Raw genomic sequence first — 12,607 nt, 5'->3', positions numbered from 1 at the left:
CAACATTAATTCTTTAGTCTCGCATAAGAGTTATTAATTACGCAAAGGCAATATTAAGTTAATGATTATGGTAGGGAATCTTTCATATTAATCAATTAAATGCCAATTGGTTGACTATGTTTATTCATAATTTTTCATTTTGTCGAGTTTTCTCACAAGATGATAGCATTGCTTGTGAAGACGGATATTATGTGGATGGCGGATACACCTCCTAATTACATTTGGCATTATATCTTTTTTCCTTCCTCAAATGCAAATAATTTTAATTCGGCAGTGACACGACGCATGAGAACAATCTGGTTTCAAAAAGAACGCTATATGCATACATAACATTTGAAAATCACTCGCTACGAATAGCGCCATTGTTGCGAGATACCATCAACTTCAGTGATAGGCATCTAAACCTTGTGGCTGATATTATTGCCTGTTTTGAAGAATCGTTTAAAGTATATTGTTAAGTAAAAAAGTTGAACAATTGACCAGACACTTTCATTTATTCATAAATAAGGTCAAAAGTAGAAAATAATTGTCATTCCGCGGTGTCACAGCATACATCAAATCCTGCAAGCAAAAAAATTATAAATTATTTTAAAAAATACAAGAGTACAAGACAAATAGTTTTCATACAAAGCGCAGTCGTATATTCACGCGTTCGTGTATACAAAAATAAATTTCCGTATGAAAAAAATAAATGTAGAAATAGAATCAAATATGAAGTGCACGCTTTGAAGAATATTAATTCGCTTATATTCATATTCTTGTTATAGCCATGTATATCCAAAATATATATATATATATTTAAAAAAAAAGAATCAACAGCGTCTATATATCAAACCTTAAATACTTGGTGACGACTTGTGATTGGATTACAAGATCACAGTATAGGTCAAAGATACCTCGGCAAATTGCACATTTCGCAAGAGGCCAGATCTGCGGGATTGAGAAACGTGCAGTGTGGACAGGTCCAGAGCGGCTGTTCAGTAGCCGTATTAACTACTGATTGGCCGGCACCGACGTTTCCGCTTCCGCCTGCGGCCGATGAAGAAACGGATCCACTGGAGGAACCGCCATTACTAGAAGGAAGACCAGAGCCAAGGGCAAACGCGACGCCTGGGGTACGCGACGAACGTGGCGATGCCGCCGTCGTTGCGAATATTAGCTGCTCAACAGTAGCCCAATGTTCAGAACGTGCCCACTCTAGAGCCTTTTCTTTGTTGCGTGTACGAATAGCTTCTAATAATGGCGCCATGTGGTCCTAAAAGATAAAATCACGATGAAACATTAAAAAGTGCCAGAGACTAACGATCGTAGCATGAGAATCTTTGATTCATTAAAAAAATACAAACCTTCATGGGGAGCATATCCATAGTAGCGATAAAAAGCAACAGATGAAAATCTGACATTGCTTCAAGAAATTGATCAGGACTAAACTGCTGCATATAGGTGCAAAGAGAATTAAAAACTTGAACCTGTCCATCTACTAGCCTGAAATACATAAAAATAATCGATATATCAATAACTCTTGAAGCATAAATCAAAGAGACCAATTAACACGTTACCTATTCTCAACAGGAAAGGGAGTAATTTCATCGCTAGCATAAAAAGTGAATTGTGGTGTGAGTGGAGTGGAAGCAGGTACGTCCACAAGTAGATATTCCACAGGTAATGGCCGTGCCAATCTCGAAACTTCATTACCATAGTTATCCTTTTCCTGAAAATAGACAAAACAAATACTTTAAATAAACCACAAATCCCATCGATCCATTCAATCCTAATTCGTAAAATGCGCCCGCTCTCTTCTTTTTCAAGATTTCCACGAGATGGCTACCAGTTTCTCAAAACATCCCGTGGCGCCTCTACATTCATTTGACGTTACTCCCACTGCGCATGCGCTTTACAATCCCGATTGGCGCGCCAGTCGAACGACGTATTCAGAGTGAGAGAGCCTGATGCGCGGTTCAAGAAGAAGATAAAGATAAATCGAAGTAAGGATAAGAGAAGCAAGCAAGGGGGAGGAGAGCAACAGCGTAACGAGTAGCGCGCGCCGTCGGTGTGGTTGGTCGTTGCTCGGTCGGACGTTCGGTCCTCGCCGCCATGCTAGTGGTTAGTTTAGTGAACCAAACATCATGATGTGGCAAAACGTTTGCACGAGCTGAGGCTAAAGTAACGCCGCGATACCGGCGTACCGTCGTTATGTTATCCGTAACCACGTTCAATAAACGTAAACACAACGGTGTATAGTACAAAGTAATAAGAAACAACCAAGAAAAAAAAGAGATTCCCGCGTACAATCGTAAAGCAGCGCGACGTTAAATAACTTTTCCCTCCGTAATGTAAATTAAACCGAGGACAGTCAGTTCGTAAGGGCATAGCGTATATATAGGATATCATTCTTATCGTACCCGGTATTAACGCATAGGAAGAACAAGGATCCTCGTAACAGCATACGTTAAACGGAGTTCACGGTACGAATAATGAATATTATTATTGTCTCGTTAATAATTCTTTGTGATCTGCTCGTATTCGTCCTCTCTACCTCAGTCCCCTTACGCGCACTGTACGCTTTTACTTGTCCCTGTTGTCATTGTCGACGCCGAACTCGACCGATAATATACATGATAATTTCTCTCACGATGGTGGACCGAGAAAGAGAGAAGAGAATATACATACGTGAGAGAAGTGTTGCGCGCGCGTTTAACGTAGAGACGAATGAAACGAGGGAAAAGGCAGACGACGTGGTACGAAGGGAAGAATGTTAAATTTCGAGTAAACACAGATGTAAAGTTTCCCGCAATTTCTATGGCCTCGCATGTTATTTGATACCGGAATATTGGTGATTAGAATTTGTATTATTTAGTCTGGTTACACGTTCAGTCATATTTTATTGCAAGACGAACTGATAAGCCAACCGAGGTCATGCAACAAATCTAGTCTAGTAACAGCATCCTTATCCACTTCTGCCTTTTCGTGCTCGGAATTTTCATTTCTCTTGACTCTATAGTTTTCATAGCATTAAGTAACCGTTTTATATCTTTATTTTATTCGGTTATGGCATTTTTTTATATTGATACAGCATTCCATAACCTTTTCGGCTACTTGTCTGTCCTACTCTTGTTTTTGGCGGGATTTCTTGGCGCACGCGCAGTTGGACTGGACAGGTTTAAAGTGAATCATTTTAATAATTGAATGGTATCATTTGTGTTATTAATGAGCATTTTTTAAGAATTGCTCAAGAGACAGTCATAATGAATGTAAATCAATGATACAATTTTTTTTAATTTTAGCCGGCACAAAAAATAGGTTTCTGTTACAATATGTTAGGTCTATGAGAAGAACTTTTGTTGGTTCTTTAACTTGAACTTGAGTGGCACTTTACTTTGTCAAGATCAGCCCTCATCAATGGACGCGAGGTCAATCTTTATTCTTTATTTTAATCTTGCCATGGCATATGTCTTTAATATAATGACTGATCTTGAGATAATTTATACGGAGCGTATATATGCTTTATATATAAATAATAAACTGAGAGAGATAGAGGTTAAGAAAGAAAATTTACAGATGCTGGATCCAAACGTACTAACGGATGTGGAGGAGTTGACGTTATGCAGTTTCTGCAAGCAAAAGTACAACGATGCAGAGCAGTGTCCCAAGTATCTGAGCTGCAAGCACTACTTCTGTCTACGCTGCATTGAAAAGAATTTATTGAAGGGACGAGATCTCTTTTGCGCTCATTGTTGGAAGCGAACTGATCTTGGCGACCAAGGACCGGATGCTCTGCCGACGCATTCACCGCTGCTGGCCCTGGCCAGCAACTTCACGCACTTGAAGAACGTGAGCGCAAAGCACCCCGTCGACAAGGAACGGAAGGTATATAATAAATATACATGTACCTATGTTCCTGGTGGATCGATGGTCTTTTAGGGAACCTATAGCTTGTACGTACGTTCTTACGAGGATGCAGGGGCGTGGCGAGGGTAGGAGGTGCGCTTCACCCTGGGAAACGCAGTGCAAGCGCGAAGCCATAGCGACAAAGCTTTTTCTACTAATAGGATCGCCTCCTTAAGGTCAGCGAGATTGCAACGCTCTTGAATTGGAGGAAGATGAATTCTTTGCGTTCCTGGTGATCAAAGTGTACAATGATCATGGAGACGATAGTTGTCTGTACCAGATGAAGATTCAGGACTTTTACACGTGCACAAAAACCGTCCGTTAGATTCTTAATCTAACAGGTTGTTAGGTTGTTAGGGTAGAGGCGGATTTGCCTAAGGAAAATTCTATTGGATGATTTGCAGAGTGAAAATTGTCACACACATGGAATGCCCTTGGCCCTATGGTGTGGAACGTGCTGTACGACGCTCTGCCGAGCATGTGCTACACCTCAGGAACATCCGGCTCATCAGATCAAATCTCAGACAGATGCCAAAGATCAACTTATATCTGAAGTGAGTATTACTATTGTATACCGTTAAATTGTTAGCAGGAATTGTTTTGCAAAGGTAGAATCATTGATATACAAATAGGTCCAATTGGAGTTGGTAACAGTGGGGAAGCTGTCGGCAGAGATACAGAGGTTGGCGATGCAACAAAGGGAGTTCCTTATCAAGGTCTTGGAAGCCTGCGTTACCCTGAAGACCCACGTCGAGACAGACTTGCAGAATGGCTGGAGTCACTTTCCGGAAATAACGGAAGCGCGTGAGACTCTTGGCAAAGCCAAGGCTACACTTCATTTGATGGAGAGTCCGGATGACATGTGCAGCCTTCACTCCCAGCTCGTCCTTGAGAAGCAGCGACTTCAGAACAAGTATCAGGAGATGATGCTTCAGTGTCAACTCGATGACTTGATTGGAAACTCTGGAGTGGTTTTCGATTTTGCCCTCCTGAAGCAGGCGCTTGCCGGGATACATACTGGGGAGTCTATTGCATCTCAGACGATACCAGGAAATGCAACCAGGTTGCCGCATCATCTTGCCGCCTCTCATAACCCAATATTGTTCCTTGCCAACTATTGCATGTCCCAGCTGTACTCGAGGCACGTCGTGAGCAAGCAGCACATGCAAAATGGTTCCATTGAGTATCATTCTGGCACAGCAGCACCAGGAGGACCAGGAATGATGCCGCCACCGCCACCACCACCACCGCCAACCACAGCCACAGCCACTGCCTCGCCATCTGTTATACATCTTCATCAGGTGCAGCAGCAATCCGTACCACCGCCACCACCATTACCTCAGCAACAGCAACAGAGGCCGGTTGCGCCGTCTACGCCACAGCAGCATCAACACCTTCTGGTATCATGTGGTTCTCCATCCATGAAACCAATACCGCCACCACCACCGAACTCTAATTCTGAATCTTCATCCACAGCAGCAGCCGGGTTTCATCAACTGTGAGAACAATGCTTCTGGCAACAACGTCGTGGTATGTCCACCAGGAAGCGTTGTTCCAGCTGCCGTTGGTGGTAATGGCAATGGCGTTGTTGCTGGGAATCTCGCCGCGGTGCATCCACCAGCTATGCGAGGACCTTCCACGCCTTATCCACTGTACTACTTCAACATGGAGGTAAACGGCTCGCCCCACGGTCGCATCGTCATCGAAGTGAGGCCGGACGTTGCGCCGAAGATGGCGAAAAACTTCAGTGTTCTGGCGACGGGCGAGATCGGTGTTGGATACAAGGGCTGTACGATATTCCAGTGCTGGGAAGGTGAGTCAGTAATAACAGGCGACTTCGAGCTGAACAATGGTCGGGGTGGCAGAAGCATATACGAGGATGGATACTTCATGCCGGACGATACGAAATTCCCGGCTGTTCGAGGCGCAGTGGGAATGCGACGAACCCAGAAGCGCCACGACAACCTCGGCATGGTTGGATCCCAGTTTCGTATAATACTCCAGGAGATGCGCGGATTCACAGGGATCTTTGGTCATGTCGTCGAGGGCTTGGACTTGGTCGAGAAGATAGCGACCTTTGGCGACCAAGCCGGTAAACCTACCAAGACCATCCTTATCACGAAATGCGGCAAGCTTTAGCCTCCTGGTCATGTAGTCCTACGCGCATCGTACTTCCACCGATTATCCTTATAATCTCATCCTTAAGATGTACTATTCTACGCCTTTTCCTGTTTGGCTACTACGCGATTACCACTTCCTGTGTCCGCTGCATATGCGTCTCTCTGTTCCCTGTTGTAGACGCGCGCGCACCAGGGTGGTTTGCACGTTACATATTATATAAAGAGAGCGCAGGACGAATATTCCTTTAACGTATTGACAAGGCGAGCGAGAGAGGGTTAAGGCTAATCAAGAGAGTAAAAGTGAGAGTGAAAATGAGAGTGTACGCGAAACGAGAGAGAGAAAGAGCGAGAGAGAGTATCGTCACGACGCGCACCACTTTCTAGAACGGTATAGGAGATACGTAGTACGTATCTCGTGTATACATTCAGTACGCGTGGAGTCACAACTTAATTACCCGTTACTATTAATGATAGAATCTAAAGATGGTTGACTCTATTTTTAAAAATCGAACGCATTTAAATAAGAAATCGATATTTTCCTATTGCCCGGGAATCGATAATGTTATATTGACAAGAATCGTAGTTAGCGTACCATTTCCGTCTGTAGCAGACGCCCAGCGTCTGTCGATAGCGCCGTAATAATTCATCTCATAAAAACCGACGCAGATTCCGTCAATAACCGCCAATCGGCATAACCCAAGGATATCGTTAAGAAAATCAGTCGATCCCCTCCATTTCTTCTTTTTCTGTTCTCCGCAATAGCCTTGTTTCAAAATGAATACGATAGTATAGTATATTTTGTTTACGAACACGAGCGTCGATAGCAAGCAGTTAGCAAAAAGAAAGGAAAAAAAAAGAAACAAAAATACGATAACGCGATTAAAAAGATAATAAATTACACTTAAACGAATACAGACAAAACAAAATCAGGTGTACAAGTTAAATATAAAGAAATGAGGGACGTATATATTGTCAATGGCGGTAGAAATCGACTGGTGCGTCCTTTATAAATCCTATAATTTAAGTTAGATCACTGTGTGAGATGCGTCCATGGCCTAAAGCGATAACGGTAATGGGCGTCCCGACGACTTACAATAATGAAAACGAATGATTTTAAGACGAAAGAGACGAGAGTCGAATGAATTGACGTATATATCATTCCTTGATGCAGTAAAAGGATGCATCGATGCATAAACGATAATGTAATATCGTCGTAGCGTTACATATAAGTCATCCCGTAAATCCTAATCATTATATATCAAGAACATTATGGAAGCATGTCGATAGATACTAATTAGTGGATTTACGATGAATTTCAGTGAACGAGTCGACATTTAAGTTTTACCAGTTAGAAAACGAGAGTAACGAAAGATATAAATATAAGAGAGAAAAAGTCAGAATGACTGTGTACCGATTACTATAAATGACAGAGTCGCTGTTATGTTTGCACTGTGCAATAACGATTCCGATGCGAGCAGTGTACCTCTAGATGTATTACTCGACGAGAAATATATATTTTAAAAAGAGACAAGAATGATAGAGAGAGAGAGAGAAAGGGAGACGTTATAGAAGCTTGCGTTTGTGATCGTTATCCGACATGCTGCTCTACGTTTAATAAATAAATCGTCAAACTTAAAAATGAGTTATTAATGTTTTTTTCAAAAATATTAATACGTTATTCATCCGAGTAATCCCTTGAGTGTCTGTTAATCGTGACAAATTATTTAGAAAGATTTGCACGTGTGCACGCGTGCTTTTATATATTTTTGGCTATTGACTCACCTTGTAGTAAACGTCGGGGACGTATTGCTTGTCGCTGGATTCGATCACGTAACCGAGCTCGGGTGCATCCTTAGTTGGTACCAGGCAACCGTCTCGTACTAATGCCATGCACTGGTTAGATACCTGGTAGCCCTCCATGTGTACTTGATTTTTGTCGTCCCCTGTAAATGATACGCGTAGAGATATGTTTGAGGAATACAATAGTATTTATTGGGGGATGTAATTCTGACTTACCGGTCACACAGACGGTAACGAATTTTGAGCCGAAGATACCGCTGGGGGAAAAACGGCAGGGGTTTGGATGCTGATTTTGAAAGTGTCCGGCCATGATGCATTCTTGTGCGGATAGGAAATGACTATCTATATTCCTAACGTGTTTAACCTAATAAAAAGATTGTATTGATTTACGTTAACGAGAGCGTAGTGAAGTAATGAAGAAAAATATAGTCTATGCGTACAGTGCCCTTCTTGACGTCGTCGGCGATGAGGTCGGTGAATATCCAACCGACTCTCCGTATGTCCAGGGACCTCGCTAATTCATCTACCAGAGTTTCCTTGTCATCCTGTAATAGGACGACAGTATCCCTTGTACTTTCCTGAAAGATATTAGATTTTTTTAGTTGTTTTGTGTTTAACGATTGTTGTTCGCTGTGAAGAGTTTAATGGTCTACCTGGGGAGGCTCGTATATAGCAGAAACCACCGCTCTAATTCCAAGGGGTACGTCCGAGTGTATCTCATATCTACCATAGAGATAACCGATACGCTGGTGGCCAGTGCTACGCCAATAGTTTAAAAAACGTTCGACCAGACCGGCGTTCTCGAAGACGACGTTGTCGACGTGACGATATGGTTGTCTGTTCAAGGTGATCGCGTTCGGTTGACACTTGCTACAGATTCCACGTGGCCAAGGAGGATGATCTTTGCAGCCTGTCTTTATGCGGCAGCTTATGTCGTCTAATTGTAGGAACTTTCCTCTGCGACAAATACGTGATCCACCGTAGGTACCAAGCAGAGACTTAACAAGAAACCTCGTTCAGGAACTCACCTGTCCACTCCAGCAGTGAGTTTCCTGAGGTATGAATGAAACGAGAGGTGTTTGATAGTCTGATCCTTAAGGTAAGCCTCATCGAAAGGTTCCAGTGGGGAGCAATGGACACAGCATGCATTGGAGCCATGTCGACAGAATTTCTCATCACGTTTTCGTTGGATTTGGCCATCTAGTTTCCACAGTTGCTGATCTACATCGTCTTCGACAACGTTCGAGGATGAGCGAAAAGCTGATATGGGGAATTGTCCTTGAGATCCTTGGCTAGTGCTGGGTACAACTTCCATCGAAGTAGATTCTCCTTTAAATAATTTATTGAACACCGATAGAATAAATTATATATTGAGTTGCTTGTATACTCTATGTAATTACGTATTATGATCTCAATACCTGAGGAAGCATTGGAGGAGGCACCACTGGTAGAGGGTGCACCCCACTGCAGATTTCCATCGAGTGGTACAAGATATACCATATCACCATGAGATAATCCAACATCTGTAACTGTTCTAGCTCTAGAGGAAATAATCTCATCTTTACGATTTCTTTGTTTAAAAAGACCAAAGCTGAAGCTGCTGAGATCAAAGGCTTCGTAAACCTGAAACATTCATAACAAACTCTTGCATTATTTGTCCTTATATCACTTGATTATTAAATATTGAATTATTCCAACAACCATACTCACTACAAAAATAATTAAATAACATCCTTTAATACAAACCTTTTCATAGAGGCCAGAAACTGTATCAGAGGGAATGACGTCCAAGCGTTTTGTTCCCTCTGGCGACTGCACGCGTAGAGTCTGCAATGAATTAAAAAATGATGCAAATCTCATAAATAAATGATGCAAAGTACAATTGAATATATCCAAAGGAAATACAATTGTCCAAAAAAGTACGAGCAGCAGAAGAAGTGGTTGTTGTTAATCCAGAGTTTACAGTAGCTAGCACGTACGTTACAAGTTCAGCAACCATGGTTACTGGAGGGGTGACGCGTGAGTCGACAGAAACGCTAGTGCCGCTCGCTCTGAGATAAATCCATAACGAAATAAGAGAGAAAATCGTCTAAACGATCAAAAAAAAGTGTCTTTACATAAAGAATCATAAGGATAAATAATCACAGCTTCGATCTACTCACGATTTGTCTAGATCTTGACATTTCGCCGGTGTCCGTGGAACATCAGCTGTTTAATCGGCTGTCCACCCTGCCTGCTTCAATACGATAGCATGAAAATCCCTAGCGTCACGCAAGAAAATTGTTGAGTCAAGCCTCAGTCTCTAACCTGTGAGCAACGCCAAAACAGTAAGTAGTATATATTAACAGCCCGTTCCCGCGAGTATTTAATTAAAACGTCAAAATGATCATAGGCCAAACTTAATTAACGTTAATTTAAACACAATCTGTATCAGTGACAAACGCCTCTCACATCACCGAGGAAATATCGGCGAAGAGGTCCAGCCCCCGTGTATTCTGTGTCTGTCTCTCTGTCTGAAACAAACTATATAGCATTTGAACCCCTCCAGAACTTCTATGCAAGTTCTAGCATATTTCCCGTCATCTCCCGTGCCCACTGCGCTCACTAGTCATCAGACACAAAATTCCATAAGGCTGGTTCTCTTTACTAGTATCTTCTTTGGTTCTCACATTAACAATCCAATCCTTCCCTTCATAATTCCTCGTAATCTACCTTTTTGTAATCGCCACTTCCTCACTATTGCCTAACAATAAGTCAGAACTAGTCAGATCTGATGTAGCTTTCTTGACGTAGGTCGACGATCACTGTTCTGTATCTATATAATTAAACTTCCTGGCAAAACAGTTGCGGTTCCTCAGGCGTTACAAAAATTCAACACAAACCCTATTTTATTATCCTTGAACCAACAATGAAAACACCCTTATCCCAATCCCGCGTAATTTCGAAGATTGTAAGACTGATCGAAAATGAGTAATAGATGTTATTTATCTAAACTTTATGCACTTACTCTTTATGCGTATTCTACGTTTATATGCAATTCCGTGAAATTGCAGGGCTGCATAATCCTATGTAAACCGTCTGGAATTTTCAGTGGCGAGAGTTATTCGTGTCTATTCTTGGACAAGAAGTTAAATCGAACGATTAGGTAGGCTGTTGGATAAATTAAAGCCAAGATTATCGCGCAGACGCATATGAATGCAGGAAACTTGGCGAACGGGCAGGTAACGTCTGCTGGGTTCTTATTTCCCCGGAAATATGGTAGCACCAAGAAGGGTAGGATTGCCGCCGTAGCGCTGCCTTCGCACAATGACCCTCTTACCTCTTTACCGTTTCTTCCTGGCGAGAACGACGAACAGCGCCCGCGCGTCTACACGCCAGGTCGTCTCAGAATTTCGACGATCATTGCATTTGCTAGCCGTTAGCCAGCGACTGGTATCAACTGGCAGCAAATCTAGTCAGTCAAATCAGTTAGCACTTATCAGAATACTTAGTTCAACTACTTCAAGTCATCTGACCAATCAGATCTGCAGTGCAATTGCATTACGTACCCTTAGGCTTTTATTGATCAGTCATCGACTTTGATTTTATACTCGCATATATCTTGCGATTCATATGTCTCCTCTGTTGGAAGATATATAGTATTAAAGCGACTCGCTTCTTATACACACGACTCCACCTGTTGCTGATCGCAGTTGTATCCTCTTCGTCATCTTCTCGCGAATGACACAGCGACAAGGTACGTGATTTTGGCATCATTTACTGTGTTATGTAGTTTTGAGTTTGGTTAGGATTTCTGTCATTTTTTTATTCATGCTTCATTCACATTTTAATAGCGATTCTGGAGTGAGTGAGTGAGACTCTTCTACTTAAGAGATGAGTCCGTGTGACTGTTTAAAAATTAATCTTATTCTTACAATTTCATTCTTGCTGAATTGTATTTGAAGACTTAGGGATTTTTACGGGAACAGAAGTTCTCGTTTATGTATGAAAACAAGGCGGGCTTTTTAGGCGTCTTGTTGAAGCGATCGAATCGATCGTGGGATTATTGCGGTATGCGATTAGTTAGCGGGATTCGAAAATATTATTCAAAGATTCACTGAGCTACGAAGTTAATTGGCAGAGCTCCATCGCGAGATTAATTTTAGGAATCGGGCTGATTTGGTTAATCTTTGACTTGCTCGCGACATTTAATCGCCATCGTGAAAATTCTTGCTTGTAATACGCCATAGTAGTCATCAATAAAAATATGCAAAAGTTTTTGCTGGTTCTTTTTGATTAACGTAGTTTGTGGTACCACATGTCATCTGATAACGACAATTAAGATTACATAAATCATCAAATCGCCCCTTATGCTAATTATATAATATTAAAGATAAAAAAAATGAAAATAAAATACTAGATTAAAACTGTGTAAAAATTGAATGTAATTCTTTTTCTATTTTTCAAATAGGTTGACAGCAGCATGGAGGACGCCGACGAAATGTCTACAGCTGTAGAGCTTTACGTTTACGATCTGACAAAGGGCATGGGTTCAGCAATGCTACAAGTTCTTATAGGTGAGAAAGTTAAAAATTGTGATTTTAACCTGCGCAAAATTTCATGCTGGCCTATATATACTTATAATCGAGATGAAGGCAGAATCTGGAAGCAATGATGGGATAAAGCAGTTAACGAGCTGATAAACAGAGATAGATAGAGACAGAGAGAGAGAGAGAGAAGACAGAAGAAATCCGAATGCAGATAATTTTCACGAGTTATCCAAAACGTCGCGAATTTTGCTGATGGACGACGAGAAAAAC

General features: G+C 41.8%; 3 protein-coding genes across 13 annotated transcripts in view; 2 read left to right on the top strand and 1 right to left on the bottom strand.

Moving 5' to 3' along the window:
• Positions 1 to 106: 106 nt before the first annotated feature.
• Positions 107 to 10,834, bottom strand: LOC107273967 (nuclear protein localization protein 4 homolog). Of its 6 annotated transcripts, none has more exons than XR_001539381.2 (13): positions 10,816 to 10,834; positions 9,971 to 10,115; positions 9,555 to 9,635; positions 9,227 to 9,431; positions 8,837 to 9,137; positions 8,462 to 8,765; positions 8,249 to 8,386; positions 8,025 to 8,172; positions 7,791 to 7,951; positions 1,560 to 1,711; positions 1,347 to 1,485; positions 836 to 1,255; positions 107 to 561 (listed from the first exon to the last, which is right to left on the bottom strand). XR_001539381.2 is itself a non-coding variant. In XM_015752668.2 (13 exons), the coding sequence occupies exons 2-13, from the start codon at positions 9,989 to 9,991 to the stop codon at positions 555 to 557; spliced, it is 2,016 nt and encodes a 671-aa protein (XP_015608154.1). In that variant the 5' UTR covers positions 9,992 to 10,115; positions 10,521 to 10,778; the 3' UTR covers positions 107 to 554. The 6 variants fall into 6 exon arrangements, 1 of the variants encoding a protein (XP_015608154.1); XR_001539380.2 differs by lacking the exon at positions 10,816 to 10,834 and adding an exon at positions 10,521 to 10,778; XR_003061694.1 differs by lacking the exon at positions 10,816 to 10,834 and adding an exon at positions 10,478 to 10,493.
• On the top strand, positions 2,014 to 7,647 carry LOC107273968. The gene is given in 5 exon segments (XM_015752669.2): positions 2,014 to 2,465; positions 3,559 to 3,867; positions 4,293 to 4,442; positions 4,521 to 5,348; positions 5,350 to 7,647. Coding segments are annotated over 4 exon segments (1,965 nt in total). The 5' UTR covers positions 2,014 to 2,465; the 3' UTR covers positions 6,028 to 7,647.
• LOC107273969 overlaps positions 10,001 to 12,607 on the top strand; it is an 8,120-nt gene continuing 5,513 nt past the window's right edge. Inside the window, exons 1-3 of one of the 6 annotated variants that reach the window (XM_015752673.2) lie at positions 10,099 to 10,135; positions 11,440 to 11,544; positions 12,259 to 12,364. In XM_015752673.2, coding sequence (XP_015608159.1) covers positions 12,271 to 12,364 — 94 coding nt within the window. In that variant the 5' untranslated portion in view covers positions 10,099 to 10,135; positions 11,440 to 11,544; positions 12,259 to 12,270. Of the gene's footprint in view, positions 10,136 to 11,155; positions 11,545 to 12,258; positions 12,365 to 12,607 lie in introns of those variants that run through there. The other 5 variants (XM_015752674.2, XM_015752670.2, XM_015752677.2 and 2 more) reach the window with 5 other exon arrangements.

This window comes from Cephus cinctus, unplaced genomic scaffold, assembly GCF_000341935.2.
Source record: "Cephus cinctus unplaced genomic scaffold, Ccin1 Ccin1_scaffold1891, whole genome shotgun sequence".
Taxonomy (NCBI): Eukaryota; Metazoa; Arthropoda; class Insecta; order Hymenoptera; family Cephidae; genus Cephus; species Cephus cinctus.
This window is presented reverse-complemented; position numbering and strand designations above follow the sequence as displayed.